This window comes from Etheostoma cragini, chromosome 20, assembly GCF_013103735.1.
Source record: "Etheostoma cragini isolate CJK2018 chromosome 20, CSU_Ecrag_1.0, whole genome shotgun sequence".
NCBI lineage: Eukaryota > Metazoa > Chordata > Actinopteri > Perciformes > Percidae > Etheostoma > Etheostoma cragini.
Window position 1 is genome coordinate 17,345,506 of NC_048426.1, and position 21,707 is coordinate 17,367,212.

Consider the following 21,707-nt stretch of genomic DNA (forward strand, 5'->3'; position numbering starts at 1 on the left):
GGAAAGGGAAGTTTGGGGTCCCCTGCTGGAGCTGCTGCCCCCGCGACCCGATACCGGATAAGCGGTCGAAGATGGATAGAAAGGATTTTGTCCATATTAATTTTGCCATTTCTAAACAACAGATTAAGAGATTGGATTAGGATAAACTAAAGTAATGCAAAAGCATATACTTCAGGAGACAAATAAGCTCTGAAGGAAGAAGCAAATCCAGTGATTGAGTTAAAGCTCAAGGAGCCATGATCGCCAGTTTGCCTGGCTAAGTAATGCTAGACTGAAGACCAGGAAAGAAGGCAAGGATAAAGTTCTATTCATAATAATTCTATTAAGGATTAAGTTCTGATGATACTGCTGATACTGATCCTTTTACAAATTATTCAGTTTAAAGTATAACTCGTTTTTCTCCTTTGCCATTAAACTACCACAACATGTCTCCCTTTGAGAAAGGCTTTTTTTTTTACTAAACTCTCAATCTTCTCTTTGGTGTTTAGAAATTCTACATAAACCTTATAAATTAATACTTTATGTCTTACATTCATTTTATATAAACATGACAGCTACAGAAAGTCATGTGTTTGTCTGTTTTGTGACTTACAGTCTGGCTCCTGCCTCCAGCTGTTGGAACATAAGTGATCTTGTAGTTCTGGACGCGGCCTGGAGCTGGATTCCACCTAGCGTTTAGAGTGGTGGTGGTTTCGTTGAACACAACCAAGTTGGTGGGAGGCCCTCTAGGTACTGGAAAACGCACACACATGCATATATTGAAATTACAACCTTGTCATGTATGTCCATTACATGTATTAAAAGCACTTTTTCCAGTGGACTTCCTTGAAAATATCTTTTAAAGACACATGTCCTTGATACGTTGGTCAGCTTATGCTAAAATATCTACTCTGACTTGAATGTCTTGAAATACTAATTTTTCATCAAATAGTTTGCGTCTATTATAATTCACATGCACTCTATGGTAAACAAAGCCGCTTTACCAACTGATTTGTATTAAGGATTGCAGCTTTAAAGAAGAAAAGACAACCCTTCCTCTGGGATTTTGTCTTTTCTGAAGCAGGGATGAATTCTCGTGAACAGCAATGGATTGATGGAAGGATGATTATGGATGGACTGATAAATGCATGAATGAATGCAATGGATAGATGATGGATGATGGAATGGGCTTCTTAACAAGGATTCAAGTCCCTGTTTGCAAGGCATGCATGGTTGAAATCTATCTTCAGCCATTTAATTTGTCATTTGACTGACAGATTCAGGAACAGCCATGGGATGAATGGTATGGGACAAACACAGACAAGGACAAACAAACATAATAAAATCAGCTGTGTGAGGTGCATCACAGCACCGCTAGAGCAGTGGATGGGTTAAGGGCCTTGCTTGATGATGTAATGATGGTTGTACAATGAGCAAAAGTGCCGACGACTGGTTGAAATAATAACATGCTTTCATCACTTGAAAGAAAAAGCATCCTTTTGCTTTACCACAAATATACTTACGTCTGTTACCATCATGCGTGGACCCTATAGGCACTAGAGGCAGAAATAGAAAGGTACAATGGGCATATCCTTTGCTCAACATTTCACTTGGCATATTCCCAATGAGTAAAATCAAGAAGTTAATCATTGGTCTTTTGTCAAGCAACTGAAGCAAAACAGTGTTAACTAAAGTGATTGTTCAGTCGTCATCACAGAGCTGCTGGGGTGTGTGCATCTTACATGTCCTCTCAACGCCCAGCAGATCCTCGCTCTCTGATTCATCTGGATAGATTGCTGTGACAGACACATCATAGGGTGAGTCTGGTTCCAAGTTTTCTAGAACGTGGGTTGCCTCATCACTGTTGAGAATGGCCTGATGAGAAAAACACAATCACAGCGTGAGGAAAAGTGCCTCAGGGTAATTCAAGCCAATAAAAACCAAAGGCAAGCAAGAAAAGATTAATATTACAGTGATTATAATTAGATTGGTGCAAAAAGTCTGTTTTTTAGATGTTCCGCCTGGCTCCACTGGAGTTTTTTTTCAAAGTATTGCCAAAGCATTTCTGTGCGACATGTCCAAAAAATACCTGCATGAATTATTAGGGATGTAAACATCTGGGACAGCTGGTTTTCTCTTACATATTGGAAGTTACTTTCTCCTTTTTTGGTCCAGCCAACGCGGTACATAGCCACGTCAGGAGCTCCGTGCTCCCAGGTGGCTCTGAAGCTGGTCTCGGTAACTTCTGAGAATCGCAGGTTCTTTGGAGCAGGAACCACATCTAAAGAGTAGTTAGAGAGAAGTTAGGTGGAGTCAACCGGGGACAGTTCCCATTATCCACAATGTCATAATAACGACAATTTTCACTCTTACCAGTGATTGCACTTCCTAACATTGGTTGACCAGGTCCCTCATCATAGATGGGAGTAACAGTCAGGTCATACTCAGTCTGTGAAATCAGGTTATCTAATTGTCTAGTGGTCACACGTCCTTCCACTTCTAGCTGTAGAACAATCAAACACGCTTGTTAAATATTTTTACACAAAATCAATAAGAAAATATTTATATTGATTTGTGAAAGTATAAAGAACTTTAGATATGTTTTTTCTCTATAGCCATGTTTTGCCAAGTCTTGCAAAAGTTTAGTTCAGTTCACAGCACAAGTTTTCAGAAACACTTGCAACAGAAGGAATGTGCTCTAATAAGACATGTAGGAAAGGTGCACCACAATCAAGTAACAAAAATTAAAAAAAAAAACTGAAAAAAAAAACTGGAATACTTATAGAAAACACCACACCGCTTTCACTGCTCTTGATCCAATTACGTTTTATTTTGCTGAATTTCAAGAAATTAACTTAACTTGAACAGTTGCTGTATGTTTGTCTGATCTTTTGCTTTATAATTTTAGTTATAACTCTTGGAAGACACTGTACTTGCCTCTCTGGAATAGCAGAGGGAATATGGTCCGTGGTCTGTGTTGTGAGTCACATTCTGTCACTTGTTAGGCTCTATCACGTAATCCATTAGGTCAAACATGACATTCTGCTACTTTCTGAGCAGTAAGCTTTTCCTCCCTATGCTCTGAATTTTTGCATCCTCTGCCCATGAGTCACTTTCACATGTGTGTTTCCATCAGAGGAGCTTTGAGGATCACCTCCACCTGATTTATGGGTAAGGAAGTAACAAAACACAGACCACAGAGTTTGCTGCTGTAGCCCAAGAACTCCTAAAAGGGGACATGCAACCATAAAGTAGCTGTCCAATCCACCCTTTAACCCCCGTAAAAAACATATTCTGATAGTTTCATAATCTTTTCATTGGACTCCAAAGCATTCCCTAAACTCCATCCAACCAGCTGCAATCTCCATTATGTGGTCTCAGCCTAAATATAAAGGGATCAGTGAAAAATATTTATGGATATTCATCACTATCAAAGCTAATGGCTCAAACAGACAACAGGCAATAATAGTTTGTAAGGAAAACATGAGAGTATTGGACTAGTAAAAACATAGTCTGCTGACAACTTTACTTTACATGTTTTCTATGTCTTTAATAGGAAACAAAGTGCTAAGCAGGATTGGAACCAAACTCACTTCTTTAGCATCTCCATCCTCAGGCTTGTAGGTGACAAGGTACTTGCGAACAAGACCAGGAGCAGCATCCCAAATAAGCGTCATGGTACTATGGGTGACGTCACGAACTGTCAGTTTGCCCGCAGGTGGCAGGGGCACTGAAAACGGGGCAGATGGTTAGTGTAAGTTTGAGGATTATAGTTAAGCATTTTTAAAGACAATGTTGAGTCCACAATGGCCCCCATGAACCTGCTGTCAGATATAATCAATACACACATTAAATCAGCTTCATGAAATACTGTATGTGCTACATAATAAAAAATCAACCCCTGATTCAGTTCCCACAGTACATACGGGTGACTCCCTGCTTGGTCAGTGGTTCACTAGCTGACTCTCCATGCAGGGCGAAGAGGGAGAGTGAGTAAGCCGTGTTCGGGAGTAACTTCACAAGCTGGACATCAGTCTTATCTCCTCCCACTCTGATCTGCAACAGGACCAGACCAAACCAACAACATACGGTCAGAGGGGAAGTGGATGACAGGGACTCCTTAGTGACTTAGATAGAGACATTTGTATGAGAAGAGTGGGAGAAATATTCTGGTTGCGGCACATCTGCCGATTCCGGTTATAAACCCACTGGGTTTGACACTTTATGAACAAATAATGATGCTCCCTTGGCAGAGTGAGCTCATGGTTCACCCAGCCCTTTTCGACCAACAATGTTCCTCTGTATTTTGCCTTTTGCCTTGTGTGCTGAATGGTGAGATGAACACAGGTGGCTTTGTTATGTGATTTCAATGTGTGACGTCTGTATTTTGTCTAGAACTGCTGACAGCAGATTGAACTGTTTGGTCAATTACAGTGTTTAGTGTGTTTGTGTGTGTACAGTGCAAATGAGTGCATGCAAGCATGTGTACACCCATAAACATGTGCATATGTTCATTTTTTCTTTGTAAAAATCTGTTGTATCTACAGCTGCTTGTCTGTTTGCCCTTTCATTCACTCACACTGTGTTCTCAGAGTTCCGGTAATGTCTCTTACCTCCTGATCTAGGGTGGGCTCAGTGGCATTGATGGCGCTGTAGAGCAGCATGTAGCCCGTAGCACCAACTGCCTTCTTCCACCTTACCCGCATGGTGGTGGTCCGCTCATCATAAATATCCATGCTCCTCACGGCAGTCAGGGGCACTAGATAGCCAGGCATTGATGTTAAAGGCAACACACAGCACTGAGGGACATTTTCAATTTAGCAAATATACATCTAAACTTACATGGATACCATCAAACAACTAGTTTTAAAAGTATATTTGATTGCAGACAGTTTCTCAGACTTATTTTTACGCCATTCACACTGTGCATCTCAATATCAGTGATGTTTTACATGTGCTTTTTCAGATACTATATAACACCATTAAATCTCTGCCACTCTAGAAAGAACACCAATAAAAAAGAAATTAACAACATCTTAAAAGAAACAAAGAAATAGGTCCAAATTGCGCTTGAACCCCAGTGTAATCATGTAAATTGTCTTTAAATTTGCATCCAATTAAGATTTACCATTGCTGTCTTTTTGAAGCCACATATGGTTTCATAAACAAGACTAAGATATACAGTACACTGTATATATATATAGATATATTTATACAGTGTTTACATATATTATATATTACTTTTGAATGTTTAGTAATGGAGACAACGCAGGAATCACAGTCACTGAGTGCATGCAATTTGTATTATGTTATTATACTGGGCCAGACAGACTCGATGGAGTCGGACTCAAAGGGAAAATAATCTTCATAGCACTTATGGATGGAGATTCATGAGTGCTGTTCTTTGACACACAAATTGGGAAATGTGTCACATCTACAAATAATTATCAAAGATCTGTCAGACAATTTTTGTTAGTTTAGTTTAGGTAGTTTACATTCCCACTGACAACTTTCACTCTATATTGATTTTTATAAGTGGATCTCTTTAAATCAAATTGACGGGCCTAGATGTTAGCCAAAAAAGCTAAAAAGAGAAGACATACGTGTAGTCTCAGTTCCTTCGAGTGGCTCACTGCTCTCCTCTCCCACCACTGAGTAGACGTTGACCTGGTACTCTGTCAGAGGGTTGAGGCTCTGAAGAACCACTGTGGTTTCAGTGCCATCCACAAACACCTTTTACAGAAGGAATAGTTAGAAAATTGCAGCTAAAGAAGTCCTCTGTAAGAGAATTTCTTTTTGAAGTGTCTTTGATACAAAGCTTTTATTCAATGAGGGTCTATAGATACTTTCTTAAAATATTCTGGACCAATACCTTATGTATACATGCGTGAATATATACTTTGCAGTCTCATATAGCACAGTGGTAAGGTGTGATAATCAATTTAGAAGCACAAACCTCAAATACTCTATGTGTTTACTGGATTGACTTGAGTATTTTGTAAAGCTTTCAGCATGTGCATCACTTTCAGACCCATAAATAACAATAAAACCTCATCCACTATGTTCACTATTAAACAAAACCATGGGAGCTGAACAAAAAATAAACATCTCCTCCATATAATTAGATTCAGACACCAGAAGTGCATCTATTCCACATATTGGCATGGAGCCAAGCCCCTTCTGGCCAATGGAGCTGTCACTCATGAAGTTATTATTTGCCTTCTAATCCTCTAAACAGAGGGCTGTGTGTTTTTGTTTCCTTGCCCTATGTCAGATTTTAAGGTAACTGGACACCCAAAAAGTGAGAGGCCAACACAAACAGGAGGCTGGAAATAGAAGTTTAAATGGAGTTTCCCATTAGTCTCAGAATCAGTGGGTCAGTACACATTAAAACCAACATCCCCTCCCCACACAGAAAGATGAGCTACAATTTTTGTGTGATTATATTAGTGAAAGTAGAGTGGTTTTTCATCATTGTACTGTATGTGTCAGTTATACCTGTTGTGGGCGTCCAGACAAAGACATGTACTCCACGCGGTACTTCTCCACCGGGCCTTCAGGAGCAGCCCAGGTGGCTCGGAAGGACTGGTGAGTCACTTCTGATGTCACCAGGTCAGTTGGCGCACCGGGTGCACCTCCTGTTCAGGGGTAAGCATCAAAAGACAGAAACTGTAATATGTGCCATCAAAGTGAACATTATACATCATCATACAAAAGCATGACTGTTCCACCATATGTGCATTTTTCATAAACTTTCTGAACTTTCCTGGTTATTTTATATTTTGTTATATACAAGGAAACTGGAAAAAATAAACAAATGTGTATTTAGTAACAAGTCCTAACAGAACCTTGTACACGCCACAGCACTCATCAAGACTATAAAGCCACATCCTCTCCAAGGAGTTCCCCTACAGTTTCCAATAGCAGCTCTTTAATTTTATTGGGGAGCAGACAATTTCCTATCCCAGGGAGGCAGAAAGAATATTATGGGAAGAAGAAAATAATAGATTTGAAATTATTTCTAAAAGCCTGGCTGGTTCTATGCTTTTGCTGTTGTTGCTTTTCATTGTGGGCCAGACATGTAACTGCAAATACCATATTTATACTGCCTATCAAATGTCTAGAAATTAAGAAGTTGGCGTCTGTCCTTGCAATCCGGTGTACTGTTTTACAGTAATTCCTTTACTTTGACCAGTCAGCTGTGTGCATACTTTGATGTAAGCTCATACATACCTGGACCCTTGACACTGTTACAGAGGTTATCAGTAAGGTTGTCAACAATGTCCAGCAGGAAGGAGAAGTCAGCAACGTTGTACATGTGAATACTATCTGGATCAGTAGCAATGGACCTCAACTCATTCTCATCAGCATTCTTCACACCTAAAGAGCAATAAGGTAGCCAGTAGTCATCAGCCCTTTGATACATAAGACAATTTGACTTCATACAATGAGTTTGTGCAGACACACAGAACTGATCTGCACTTACCGATGGCATAGAGCTCAATGTCTTGATCGCGCAAGTTCTGAGAGTTCGAGATAACATCGTCCTGGGATTTGCCATCAGTGATCAACACACCGATCTTTCTAGAGTTGGGTCGCATCCCGACATTCTCTTTGAAATTGTTCTGGAGTATATAGTTCAAAGCCAGACCTGCAATGAAAACATCAATGTTTATTTTTCATCCTGATAGTCGCACATTATAAAAATGTACTACTGTGCTTGTAGAAGTTGAAGTGGCAGCAATAAATAAACGGATACCAGTCAAGGTGTTTCCTCCCTTGTAGGGCAGGTTAGCTATCGCATCCAGGAGAGAGTCCCGGGTTTGATGAGCATCCAAATGCCATTCAGTCTTTGGGTCACCACTGTACTGAGCAAGACCTGAAGACACCAAAAAAAAACATTTGTTATACAAATGCAAAGAAACCTATTTCTGTTTAATTAGTAATAACAAGTTGACTGTAACTGCGCTAATTCTGGGTACACCCACCAATTTGGACCCTTTCGGGGCCAATGTCAAAGACGCCCACCATACGGGCGATGAAGGCTCGAATGGTCTTGAAGTTTAGACGTCCGATACTCCAGGAGCCATCCACCAGCAGCACAATGTCAGCTTGTGCATTGGTCTTACACCTCACCTCTGAGAGGGCAATATTTCAGAGTTTTAAATGGGACAAAATTGAAAGGTAAAAACATAATACATAAACAAAAGAGAAGTCCATGTTCATGTACACACTGTGGTGCGTGTGGTGAAGTGCAATGAAAGAGGTGCTCAAAGAGGTGTGAGAGGTAAAGGAAGGAAAAGAAGAGATCTATGACATACAATTTCATTTTAGACATTGAACAAAACTAAATAACATTAAAACATTTCCCAAGGTGCTAAACAAACAACATATTCACAAGCAAGTAGTAAAACATTTCATCTTTTCTGAAGGTTTTTTATCAGATAACTTTTATTTTCCAGGTGTTGTAATTATTATCTTCTTGTCTTGTGGCATGTTGAGGCAGAATTTCCCTTGGTTGTTCTTTTCAGATCCACAAGTTAGTAGCAGGAGCAAATCAGGTGAGTACAACCTTAATGGCCTGTGACATATCAAAGGCCTCCATGGGAGATATTTCCGTGCCCTCCAGAGCAGCAAGGTAATAATCAGATCCTGTTTTTCCAAACATCCCTGTGATGATATGGAAGGGATCCAATCCTCTGTACCTAAAGGAGGGCTGCAGATGTGCATTGGAGATATACCGACATTGCACTAACTGCCACTGTCTGCAACTGAAAACAGGTTACGTGTTGGATTTACAGATTGGTTTGCTCACACAGAAAACTCAAACCCAGGCCCCTTGACATTCAACCAGCTGTCAAGCTTAGCCTGATAGAAAGAATGAAAATACAGACAAAGCCTGCAGAGGTGCAAAAGATGTCCAAAAATGTAATAACATCTGAGACTGCCGACTATCCATTGGCTATGATAAAAATGTAAAAGGGAAAAATTAAGTAAAAAGTACATTGCAGCAATAACTACTGTAATTTAAAATAGTTCTTCATGAATTAGGACAAGGAATAAAAGAGAATGTTCCTCAGGACTTTTGCCACACCCTCAACTTTCTTTGTCCTCAAGCTCCAGAGACATGTTGAGAAGTGGCCTGTTGTCAATAGATGATGGGACAGTGAGATTCTCTCACCTCCTCTAATTTATCTTCTGGAGCTGTCACCTAATCTGTGTCTGCCTTCTTATTAAAACCGGGCCTGCCTCCTTATTGGGAGCGGTCAAGCTGACCTTTCCAGTTCCTTTCAGCAAACACAATATTTTTCACACTTACTGCCTGCTGCGCTCTGACTCATGAGGTAGTAAAAACATTTCATAACTGCAAGCAGATTATATGCTATGGCTTGAATCTACACTGGCCTGTACTTGGACTGGAAATAGAAAGCGGAAGCCCAAAGTGTCACAATGACGAAAGCGAGAGAAGGCCAGACAGATGAAATAGCCATTACATCTGTTATTTCGTGAAACAATTAGCTTTGAGGAAAGGCATTCAGGGAAACGCTTCAGCTTTTATGGGGCATGGGTTTAGAGCGTATTTTCCTTAGCAAAAATGTACTATGTGATACGGTCTCCAATATTTAACTGTTGCTGCACAGAGACACAACATACTGTAGACACTCCCTTAAAGGTGATGACAGTTGAGTAACAGAATGACCAAAACCATTTCAGATGTTCGTGTTCGACTTAGTTTTAGGATAAAAATACTGTCATTCCTTTGATGATATAGCATATTTCTATAATATATTTACATATACATACATGTGGTTTGTATATTAGAATATTAGATATTTCACCTGATGCCTCATAAGGAGGAGGCTCAGGTTCATCAGAGAGAGTAGTTTTCTCCTCTCCAGCCAATGGCATACTCTCTCCTCCATCAAACATTCCAAACACACTCACGCTGTACTTGGTACCAGCTCTGTAGACAAAAAAAAAAAAAGAAATCTTAGATTTTATTTTTACATAATATACTTGACAATTGTGTTCTAAGTTCGTATGATAATGAGATTAAGAATGAAAAATCAGCCAAACCTCAGCTCTTCTAACACCACAGTGTTGTCATAAGGACCAACCAGAAGTTGTCCCAGGTCAACGTCTTCACCTACAGGGTGGAAAGTGACTTTGTAGCCCTTGACATCGCCAGGAGCATGGTCCCAGGTTACACGGAAACTGGTCTTGGCGGGCTCTGAAGTCTGGAGGTTTCTAGGACCTTTATAAGGCGACACTAGGGAGAGAAAAGAAAAGCGTAGATTGACTAAATAATAAATAACTGACTGACTATTCCAAACTAAATCCTTAAAGTACTTTGTAATGAGGAAAAGAACACATAATTACTGAGATATTTCTTTAATCATTTAGTATGAGATGAGATGGTAATGAATGTTATAAGGATGTGGTTGAGTTTGTAATGGATAATCAAATTTTTCCTAAACTTAACAACAGAAAGAGCAACATTTCTGGTTTAGTGAATGATAAACCAACGTACGTGTTGTTCCTTCGCCTTGCCTTGCTTTGCCTTCCCCTGAACGGTAAACGGGCAGAACAATGATGTCATAGGTGGTAAGGGGGGTAAGGCGTCTTAGCACAGTAAAGGTGGTGCCGCCGGGCACCTTGGCGGCTAGCTGGCGGCCTCCTGCCTTGGGTTTGTAGGTAACGCGGTAATTGAGTACATTTCCAGGGGCTGGTTGCCATGTCACCTTCATGCTCTTCTCTGTCTCCTCAGAGACTACAATTGTTCTGCTAGCGGCTGAGACTGCAAGAAGGGAAATAAAGGAATAAATGTTAAAAGAGGAGAAATGATGAGTGGATGGTCTGAGGGAAGATGTAGATTTTGGGCCTTGTTCAGGTGGGAATCTGGGCTAAATGTGTGCTTAACCACTTATTTTTCCAGTATACCTTTGGAAATATAAGCAGCATGGCTTTCCTGTCCTGCTGGTAAGTAAACTAAACAGGAACATGCTTGGCTACACAGTCTTTCATTTGGATATGAGATCACAGTCTTTCATTTGGATATGTGCTCAGTTTCCACATGTGTGTGGACACAAACTTGCACAAATATTTCTGATTTTCAGAAGTATACATTAAACAGGCCCAAATAGACATGATTGATCATGTTTTGTTGGCGGGTTTGGGTGCCAGACTCAGATGTCTTGTGAATTTGAGCTAAGCCACAGTTCTCATTTTCCATTGTGCTCAACAGAGTGTTTCTTATTTTCAGAGCAGGAAGGGCAAGTGTGAATTGTCAGAAACCTCAAAATGAGCTGCGGAAAATATTCAGAAAACTCTACTTCAGAAGGATGACTTTTACTAACGGAAAAAAGAGGAGCATCCAAGTTTGCCGTGTGTGGCTCAGCCCAAAGAGACCTGTGATTTGTATAGAGCATGAGAAAAGAGAGCTACAGATAGCGGGTGTAAAGAGAAGAAAGGAATGAAAAAACTGAACACTTTGGTTGACAAAGCTGCCTTATGGTTGTTTGGTGTATATGCCTCCTTTTTTGCTTGCCAGAATTAATAAACATTGATGGTTGGAACTATTTTTCCTTGAAAACATTCCATTTCAAAAACTGGTGGATAAATTCCCTCCCTACTGGTGCGATTTTCCACTCAATGTGCTTTTCTCATCCAAGCATGAGGGCAGTCTAACAAGGGAGAGGCCAGTGTCTATCTGTCCTGCATCTCCCATGAAAACTGGGTGCAGGTGTGCTGTACATTACGTCACCTCTGCACATACATATAACATGCACACGTGTTATATGTATTTGCAGAGGTGTGCGTGCATATAACATATATCACGTGCCTATGACATGACGTGCATGCTTCTTTAGGATGTGCATGCTAGACTATTCTTGATGGCTCAGGCAAATGCCAACGTTATCTCTTAACTCAACACAATTAAGTGTCGATGACAAATCTCTGTTTCTAATAATTACCCCAAAATCAGACTTTCAGCGAGACTGTATTTCCTGGATCATTTTTATTTAAACCTGTGTCACTGTGCCATATTGATTAGTAATGATATCCTATATCTCTAACTTTACAGCTATATAAAATGGTGTGATATACTTTATGTGTTTATGACAAGAACGTCTAGTCCTGCATTCTTGGACTGCAGTCCTGCAAATGATCTTCTTAACAGTTACACATGAAAGAAAAGGGAAACTGTCCCTTTGTGGTCATAGACTTTTATTGCCGTAATGGTTTTATGGGCAAAGATTTAAATCACACTTACCTTGGCTTCACATTTTCTAGGTAACCCCAAGAAAAGAAATTCAGAAACTCACAACAGGAAAATAAGAGAGGAGGAAAGCATTGGAAAAACACCAAGAAAAAGAAATAAGGGAGCAGATGTAGAAAATGAAGAGAGGAGAGCAGTAAAGGACAGGGAATAAGTGTATAGTGAAAGAGTTAAAGTCGGTAAAGTAACTTACCATCCGTGGTTTCCTCTCCAACCAATGGCTGACCCTCTCCACTGCCATAACCAGCAAACACAGAGACCTGATAACGTGTCTCTGGGGTGAGACCCTCCAGAACTGTGGCAGTGGTGTCTCCTTGTATTGTCTTTTCTCCGGCCTCTTCAGTGAACAGAGACATCCACTTGATTCGATACTGACGTACATTACCAGGGGCCGCGGCCCAAGACACAGCAAAACTGGTGTCAGTGACATCTTTCGTCACCAAGTCTCTGGGTGAACCAACCTCTGTAGATTAAAAAAGAGCAACAGTATTAGAAGCAGAGTAAGCCTCTGCGTAATGGATACAGAAACGGAAAACAAGAAGCACTACAGCTTTACTTTTGTTTACCTAAAGAATTTCCTCCAGTTTACTTTGTTTTGAGCTGCTCCGATGCATAGTAATTAAACTAAGATGGTAGTGTTAGTGCTAAGGTACAAAAATGCTTTAAGGAGCTCCAGCCCAGTGATGGCTTTGTCCAGGTGGTGTTGATTTTGAATGCAGATTTATGGAGGTTTGAGGAAGTGAGCAAGGCACACAATGGACAAAACTAAGATCCCCAGCTCTAAACCATGAGCAATCACTCATCGGTCTCTGCTATAACCCCTCAGGATCTGACAATCTGATTTTCTCCCTGATGATCAGAAACCGTCAGAAAAATCCCTGCGAAACTAATCATAAATCACATATCCTCAGCGCCTCTCCCGGCTGCACTTTCATTTTCCATAGGAGCTGAGGAAACCTGATCCGCAAAAGTGTGTTTGCTACAATTGCAGATGTTGCGCTCTCCGTTTCTCCCCTTCACTCACTTTTCTTGAGAGTCCATCATGAAAGGAGGAAAAGCACAGAAATATAGTGGAAGGAATTTTGTGGTGGTGTAGGCAGCACATGCTTGGCTGAGAGAGATGCTCAGATGCAGCTCCTATTTGCAGCTCCTCTTTAAGGCATCAACCACAGGAGGATACACTGCCACACACCTCCAGGATCCTGATCTTGTATCAAGCCCCCAAGCCCCTACATGCCAGCACCTAATAGCAGACAGAGTAGTGCAGCTGGGTGGTCTCTCTCAAACCTCATTAATCAAACCTCACCAAATAAAGTTTAACAAAAAGGCCAAATGCAAAGAATGAGATGCATCACAAAAAAAAATGCATGATAATTTTGAAATGTTAAGCAAATGTACAGCATTAAAGGCAGCCACAGTGTCTATCTATTACAGATGAATTTTAAACTGATCTGATCAGCAATAACAGCAGAAAACCTGCCTGCCAAGCAGAGCGATCTGCTCCTTGAGAGTGGAGGCCAGATACGAAGAGTAATGGCTACACCACAAACTAATGCAGAGTTCCAGATTTTGAAAGGACCGTTAAAACAGTGTGGGCCACTTATTTATGTACCCTGATCAGTTTATCAAAAGGATTATCCTTGCCAAAGGCAAAGGATGAATTTGACTGACTTTTCCGGCTGTGTGTGAACCAAGCGGGGAAAGATCACAAGATAATGACTTCTGCAGATAGGGGCTCACTTTTCATCAGTACTTGCAGACAAGCTTAGGGGCCACTTCTGGAAGAAAAGCCCACATACATAAAACACATGGTCCACAGACATAGCAAAAGCTTTGGTTTGCATGTAATATATGCATTTACACAATATCAGTGTATACATTGTCATTTTTTTCATTTGATGTTTAGTTACAACCAGCATTTCTTTTGTGGCTTGTTAAATAGAAGCGTCAAAGAGACCTCTATAAAGATATGTACAAACAATACAATAATATTACAATACAATTCCATGTTGATTAAAATATTTCCTTAACTTACTTTCCTTTTCAACCCGGCAAACTGCATCTCACCCTTAAAGAAGAAGGGTACTCTCAAATTACAACTTTGGACAAGACCAGATCACAAACTCACATTAAGGCCTCACCCAATTTTTTTGAAAAACCACATACGACACAACTGACAATCAGCTAAAAAATTTCCTGCCACACATGTGCAGACATAACCTTCACATCTGAAGCCAAAGACGCCTAAAGCTTGAAAATATAATAAATGACAAGAAAAAACATCAAAATGCCCACAGGCTAACAAAATGCACATGAAACACTACCAGCTCATGCTCTGAAAATTATCCTAATCATTATATTTGGCTGTTGGATCCCCTACTTCATAGACATAGTGAGTAAACTCCAAAATCACTGCAGCAAATAATTTGTTCCTTCAAAGTGCCATCTCAGCACTGGCCCCCTTTTCCTTCTTTATTGCTCTTGGTTCACTAAAACATGCTTCTGTGCCACAAAGATGAATCCTTCATTGTCTTTGTGCCAAAGTTGCCTGTCTCTGGCCTCTTACCTCAAAGGGGAAAAAACAGTCTGGCGGTACCACTGAAAGAAACTGGCACTACCTAAAACTTGCCAAAGGCATGAGTTTAAGAGGAAATCACATCAATATGCTACCTGCTGTTGTGCTGCTCTCTAAATTAAAGATAGTAAAATAATCCCCTCTAACACATCTGAAAACATTTGCTGTGTCATGCAAGTAGTTCATTGTTTGAGGTATTGGTGCAATGGCTGCTTCTTGGACTGAACATATGACCCCTCAGTTATGGGCTGAGCTTTTTATCCACCCTGAAGCCTTCTGGTTCACACTTTGAAGAGCCATTTTTTCGACCCCTCCTAGCCCTCTCTCTGTGCCTCTTCCTGTCTGTTGCCCCACCCTGAGAAGAAAAACAGACAGTTCTCCCTGTGACCAGACAGCTCACACAGCTTTTAAGGTCCTCTTAGGTAACATCTTCCACATGCTAGATAAAACTCCCTCTTCTTAAGTAAATAATTTAGCTATGTTTGTGTATAATATCCACATTTGGGACATTCATCTAAGCATTCGCTATGACACCTTCTTTGTCCTCCTTCTGAGTCATTTCAGGATGTTATAACTCTGTCCTACTCAAGGCTACTGTGTTTTGGCTACATTGCACTGTTAGCCACAAGGGATGACTTTGTGCAAGACACTCTTACATTTCTCGCCTACATGGACTTTACAGAGAAAGTCACTCAAAGTGAGTGGCACTCAACACAATGAGATCAGTGTTGAGATTTCATGACGTCATGACAGCTATATAAAGCTGGCTAAACAAAGTGCTTTGTCATGGAGATGTTTTCCTGTGGGGGTGTATGATTGATGAAATTTTGTAGACCACCGGCCCTCTGGGGGTGGGGGAGAGATGAATGTTTGGATGGTGAATGAATGAACAACACACAGCACAGCAGCACAATCCTTCTTTTCCTTTCAAGTCTGACCATCTCAGCACCACCTCTCCCTTTTCTTTTTTGGCTTTCCATCATAAGACTCACAAACTGTCTGGTTACATTGCCGATAGACTAGGGGGAAAAAAGAGGTGTTAGATGGCTTTATGTCATAGGCCGACCAGGGCTATGCTGTTTGGGGAGGGGCAGCTCACTGATCCCACTAAATTTCTGAAAATCCTATACATGGTTGTGACCATTAGTGCTTTATGATTAGCCTGTGCCTGTACTGAAATAAGAGGTACGGGTTGAATAGTGGCTGCACAGTTTGACCGGCGGGCAGCAGCAGGGCAGCGGCCAACAGCAGGCCGCCAGATAATGTTTATTTTTTCATTATCAGACCAGCCCTTGCGGCCTCAAAAACACTACTGGCCTACTGGGAAAAGTCCCAACTCTGCTGATTTCCACTCCGCCTCTGGTTGATAACAGCACAGCTGATGCTTTCAAAGAGGAGTCTTCTCAGGTTGAGCTAAGCACGTACACAATCAGAGACAGCCACTGTGCTGTTTTCATCTCATCAGCGCACAAACGTTTGACTGAAACAAAGTAAAGTTGTTGTTTTTTTATATTTCTGTTCTCTGATCCTCAGTCTTATGCACATCCCAGGCTATTAAAGATCATTCCATACAGTACAGCATAGCAAGGCTAACTCCCCACTATAGTAAAATACATAGTCAGATAGGCTCTTCTGACGTCATAGTTTACTGGTTTAGAAGCCATAAATGGAACTGACTGAAACCCAGATAAATTCTCCTCTGTGAGATACAGTACCCTGGTAGTTGTTTTGTGCCCCAGAGCTAAAACCTACCCACTTCCCTCACAAAGAGATCTTTTTGACTTCTTTTCCTGAGGTGTTGCACTATAACAATCTCTCCTTGGACTCTGTTTGAAGTCAACAGAAGACTCAATCCCAGATTTGTATATTTCTCTTTAGTTAACCCATAGGTAACCTGTAGTGTGATGACCAATGTCAGATACACTGAACTTGAGAAGGTCACCAATCACTTATTATACACTCAAAACATTGACTAATAGTTTACAGTAATATTCAAAATCCAAATTTCTTATAATCCACTGTGAAACAATATTCAATGTCTCAGACAGGCCAAGATGTAAAGGTATTACCCAGCAGGCATATGGCTGTCAATTTCTGTTCCAAGCCATTTCATAAGTTTTCTAGGTTAACAAGCATCCCCCACCCATTTCCATCTCACTGCCTTCATGTGCGGCAAAGCCACCCAAACCTACGCCAAAAGAATTACATCAAGTGCCACATTCCTGTCTTTTCCCCTCTAACCACAGCCCGTATATTCAACCAACCTTGCAAAGTAAAAACTAAACTTCCGTAATACTGATGTTAAAAATACCAGATGGTACATTCTTTGGGGAATTGGTGGGAGACAGCCGGCCTCATTTCACTGGGTTTACACATGCAGGCTCTCATTAAGTTAATAAAATAATAATAATAATTGAAAACAGCACGTGGATGCCTAAATCTCAGATTTTCCTTGCATCTTAAAAAAAAGCTAGACAAAATAATTCATTTGTCCACTCAGCAGTACCCACTTGCCAAGCCCACAGCCACAAAGCATGCCTCACATTTATTTCACACATTGGCCATAGAAATACTCCTACCTTGTTTCAAAGGTTTTAAATTAGCACACTTACCTTCTAAAGTGGTTCCCGTGCCCAGAAGAGGATCACCCAAACCAGAAGAGTAGCGAGCACTAACAAACAGCTCATATTCAGTAGCTGGTTGGAGGTTCTTTAGCAGAGCCTGGGTAGTATCTCCCTTGACGGATATCTCCTTCCTGTCACCCCCCTCGGCAGGTTTGAAGGAAATGCGGTACTGAAGCACATTTCCTGGAGCAGCCTGCCATGCAAGTTTCATTGTTGATATGGTCTCGTCAAACACGCGAAGGTCACGAGGAGAACCACGGACTGAAAGCAAACAAAAATGGATCAGACACTAATTCGTATCTATTGTGCAGAAACCCAAGCTTCACATAGGTGCCAAACAGTTTTTCTGCCATACCTTCCTTGGTGGTTCCTTCTACTTGCATCTTATTCCCAACACCTGTAGCATACTCAGCAGACACAGACACACTGTAGGTGGTAATAGGGAAGAGCTCTTGGAGAACTATGGTAGTCTCAGGTCCAGTGGTTTGGACCTCTAGTATTTCTCCAGTACCACTCAGTGCAACATAGGACAGACGATATCGGATAACTGGACCTGGAGCAGCTTCCCAAGACACCCGAAAACTGTTGGTTGTCTCCTCTGTAACTTGTAGGTTTTGTACTGTCCCTTGCTCTAAAAATGAGAGAGAGTGTTTTATATTCTAAATATATTTAGTGAAAGAGGGGTTATATTATATAAGATTAATCTTCTTTATGCTCCTTTTCATTCAGGACTTGACATTTTTGAAAGTTGTTTGTTTGATTAATTAAGTTTATTATTTATATAAATAAATAAATAAATGCTCAGACATTCTCAGTTTGATTACTATTACAGCATGCAAATATGCAAGTAAATCTCTCTTACCTTCTAGAGTGGTCTCTTCACCAGTCAAAGGGAAACTGTCTCCTTTGTCATACTGAGCAAAGACGTTGACCTCGTAGGCAGTGAGGGGGAATAGGTGGGGCAGAACAACTGTGTTGGTATCACCCGGCACAGCCATGGAAATGTAGTCTCCGGTAATGTCTTCAGCCTTGCGGAAACGCACCAGGTAAGACATGACATTGGAAGTAGGAGCTTTCCAGGTGGTACGGAAGCTTCTGGAGGTAATTTCAGAAAACGCCAAGTCACTGGGTGGAAATAGACCTGAAAATAAAAAGTTGCTTGTTATGAATGTATGTAATTAAAAGGCAGTGCACAAGCCCAAGTCATGTAAAAGTTTCAAATTAGTACTACCATGATCATATTAAACCATAAATCTGTAAGAATTATGGGGCGACTGTAGCTATATTTTATTCCTTTCTCCTCTCTACCTATGAATGTCCATGGGCATTACGTCCAATTACTGGCAGCAATAAAACACAGAGTGCTGTTGTAACCTTGTTCATCTAACAAGATTAAATTTGGTATGTTTATTGGCAGGTTATGGTCTATTGAGTTTATGAAATGTTGCTTGTGCCTTGCCTTACATCAGTCTATGTTGTATTTTACTGCTGTGTTTCACTTTTTCTACTACATCGGCCCTTTGCCATACCAACTCCTAAAGACCTGGCCAATTGACGGTCAGATGGAACGGTGCCTAATAAGAACTGTGTTGACATTACAATCATACTTAGCAAATGGTGGTCATCCAAAACTAATGCCAAGAAGTTATGGGCATATCATGTGGCTACACTCATGATCATATTTATTGCGTTTAGATATTCTATCCTCCGACTTACTTCTCTTTTTGATGTTGAGCAGCTCCTGTTCAATCCTCAGACAGATGGACTGAGTCAGCTCCTTGGAGATCCTCTGGAAAGCATCAAAGTCCTCCACCTCAAAGACATGAGTGGCTGATGGTTGATTAGCAATGGCCTCCAGCTCTGACCTCACTGCATCCTTCACACCAACAGCAAAGATCTCCACATCAATATTCCTCAGGCTGGTTGCTGCATCCTTAAACGAGTCTGATGACTTTCCATCTGTGATCAGGACCATCACACGGGGGACATTCTGTCTTGCTCCACGGGCAGGTATAAAGACCTTCTCCCTGACATAGTTCATGGCCTTGCCAGTGTTAGTGGAGCCTCCACGGTAGGGGAAAGTGCGGACAGCTTTGACAACAGCATTAATGTCATTGTGGGTGTTAAGGGCAAACTCAGTGTGTGGATCACGACTATACTGGACCAAGCTAATCTGGACCTTGTTGTGTCCAATGTCAAAGGAAGTGACCAGAACTTCCAAGAAGGCACGGACTTTGGCAAAGTTTTGTAATCCAATACTGTATGAGCCATCAACCAGAAGAACCACATCAGCCTGTACATCCACTCCCAGAGAGCACTCTGCCAGAATTCAAGAAATGGGTAATTAAAGGCCTTTCCATAATAATCAGGATTAACAACAAGAGACTTTGAGTGTCTATGATTAATCAAGTAAAGATGTCATGCACAACAAATCATCTTACCTGTTGACACCTTGACAGGCTGGGTCTTCTCCATTGCCATGACGGCTTCACTGGGAGTCAGACCTTTGAGGGCATTTAGGATAATCTCATACTCAGTCTCAGGGGAAAGGTCACGGACATTGATGGATGTCTGGGTGGCCCCAATGTACAGCTCCTGGCGTTTCATTCCAGGTAGCATTGGGTTGAGGGTAAGCTTGTAGCCTGTGATTTCCCCCAGGGAGGGATCCCATGTCACCCTCATTGACTTTGATGCAATTTCTGTGACTTGCAGGTTAGAGGCTGGCTCCACCACTGGGAAAATGGGCAGAAAATGTATAATTACATGATCTTTCAAGATGTATTCAGCGTCAAGATGTTTGCCGGGCTGTGAGTTAACAATGGCAGTGTTATCTTCCTTTAGAACAGGAATGTCAATGCCATAGAACCCAACATAATGTAACACTAGTGATTAAGATCTCTTGACTTACTTTCTTCTCCACTGACTAAAGCACTGAGCTGCTCATCAACACCGGAGCACACCTCCTTAATAATCTTTTTCTGTACGTCCTGGATCAGGTCAAAGTTGGGAACATTGTACACATGTTTGCTGTGAGGCGTGGAGGCAATTTCCTTCAGCTCATCCTCATCTGCTCCTTTGATACCTGAGGGGGAAAATGTGAACTATATCAAGTCATTTGTTCTTTACTCAGTGGCTGCAATACAGATGTTTTAAGAGTATTGCGTACGTTAGAAACATCAACAGTAGTTGACTTTTACCAAGTCAAATGTGGATATGAAAAATCAATGGAAAATCAAATAGTTTCCAAGAACAGGCAGACATTCACATGAAAGAACACTATTGAACACTGAATAATAAACCATACCTAGGACAAATATTTCCACTCCAATGTTCCTAAGCCTTTTAGCATACTCCTCCACTGGGTCCTGGGATTTTCCGTCAGTGATGATCATGGCTACCTTAGGAAAAGCTTTTCTGGATCCAGCTGCCTCCGTAAAGATGTTTTGCAGCAGGTAATCTATGGCATCACCTTAAGAACAAAATGTATGTGTATTGTTTTTACTTCAAGGTACTATTCAGATTTAAAGGGCTTTCAACATTTTAATGTTTCATATAAAAATGACACTTAAAATCTACTAAACTCATGCTAACCCATATTGGCTCTATTACAGAGTACAAATTACCAAACTTTTCCATCCGTGTACCTCCTGTAATAAACACCTTACCTGTCATAGTATTTCCCCCTTTGTATGGCAGGGAGTTGATGGCTTGGAGCAGGTCTCCTCTTCTGTTGTAACGGGTGAGGGGGAATTCTGTTCGGGTGTCTGTACTGTACTGAACCACAGCCACTCTGGTCTTGTCCTTGCCAATGTCAAAGGCCCCGGCCAGGGCTCCAATGAAACTACGGATGTGCTTAAAGTTTTCTCTGCCTACACTCCATGAGCCATCCACCAGAAAAACCAAATCTGCTATTGCACTGACCGAACACGCTGGGGGAAAAGAGTGGAGAAATAAGAGTCAGTCAGAAATATGACCATTAAAAAAAGAATGTAGCAGGGTTTTTTATGATTAACACTTTTTTGTAAATACAGCAGGTTTTGATTGTGCCAGATTAGGAAAAGTTGAACTACCGAGTATTAATTGGTGTAAAAACTTAAAACGCAGAAAAAGCACTTGTGTCTCAAACAAATCTCCAAGCCAGAAATGTGTCAATAAAGGTATGGTGGCAACCGCTTGGCCTTGGAGCTATATCTTTACACTTCTTCATTTCTTCTCCTGTCTGTCTAAATAAAACAAAATTCTTGACAGT

General features: G+C 41.0%; 1 protein-coding gene across 4 annotated transcripts in view; it reads right to left on the reverse strand.

Moving 5' to 3' along the window:
- col12a1a (collagen, type XII, alpha 1a) overlaps nt 1-21,707 on the reverse strand; it is a 56,958-nt gene that overhangs the window by 27,953 nt on the left and 7,298 nt on the right. For 2 of the 4 annotated variants that reach the window (XM_034858096.1, XM_034858094.1), the window contains exons 6-31: nt 21,124-21,387; nt 20,763-20,927; nt 20,367-20,540; nt 19,900-20,190; nt 19,175-19,777; nt 18,321-18,599; nt 17,814-18,089; nt 17,447-17,719; nt 12,453-12,722; nt 10,511-10,777; nt 10,057-10,249; nt 9,819-9,943; nt 7,968-8,117; nt 7,739-7,858; nt 7,466-7,630; nt 7,213-7,359; nt 6,478-6,617; nt 5,583-5,712; nt 4,593-4,738; nt 3,906-4,035; nt 3,573-3,709; nt 2,353-2,482; nt 2,121-2,260; nt 1,722-1,854; nt 1,503-1,535; nt 593-732 (exon numbers count right to left, since the gene is read on the reverse strand). In XM_034858096.1, the coding sequence (XP_034713987.1) occupies nt 593-732; nt 1,503-1,535; nt 1,722-1,854; nt 2,121-2,260; nt 2,353-2,482; nt 3,573-3,709; nt 3,906-4,035; nt 4,593-4,738; nt 5,583-5,712; nt 6,478-6,617; nt 7,213-7,359; nt 7,466-7,630; nt 7,739-7,858; nt 7,968-8,117; nt 9,819-9,943; nt 10,057-10,249; nt 10,511-10,777; nt 12,453-12,722; nt 17,447-17,719; nt 17,814-18,089; nt 18,321-18,599; nt 19,175-19,777; nt 19,900-20,190; nt 20,367-20,540; nt 20,763-20,927; nt 21,124-21,387 (5,021 nt within the window). The remainder of the gene's footprint in view (nt 1-592; nt 733-1,502; nt 1,536-1,721; nt 1,855-2,120; nt 2,261-2,352; nt 2,483-3,572; nt 3,710-3,905; nt 4,036-4,592; nt 4,739-5,582; nt 5,713-6,477; nt 6,618-7,212; nt 7,360-7,465; nt 7,631-7,738; nt 7,859-7,967; nt 8,118-9,818; nt 9,944-10,056; nt 10,250-10,510; nt 10,778-12,452; nt 12,723-17,446; nt 17,720-17,813; nt 18,090-18,320; nt 18,600-19,174; nt 19,778-19,899; nt 20,191-20,366; nt 20,541-20,762; nt 20,928-21,123; nt 21,388-21,707) is intronic. The other 2 variants (XM_034858095.1, XM_034858097.1) reach the window with 2 other exon arrangements.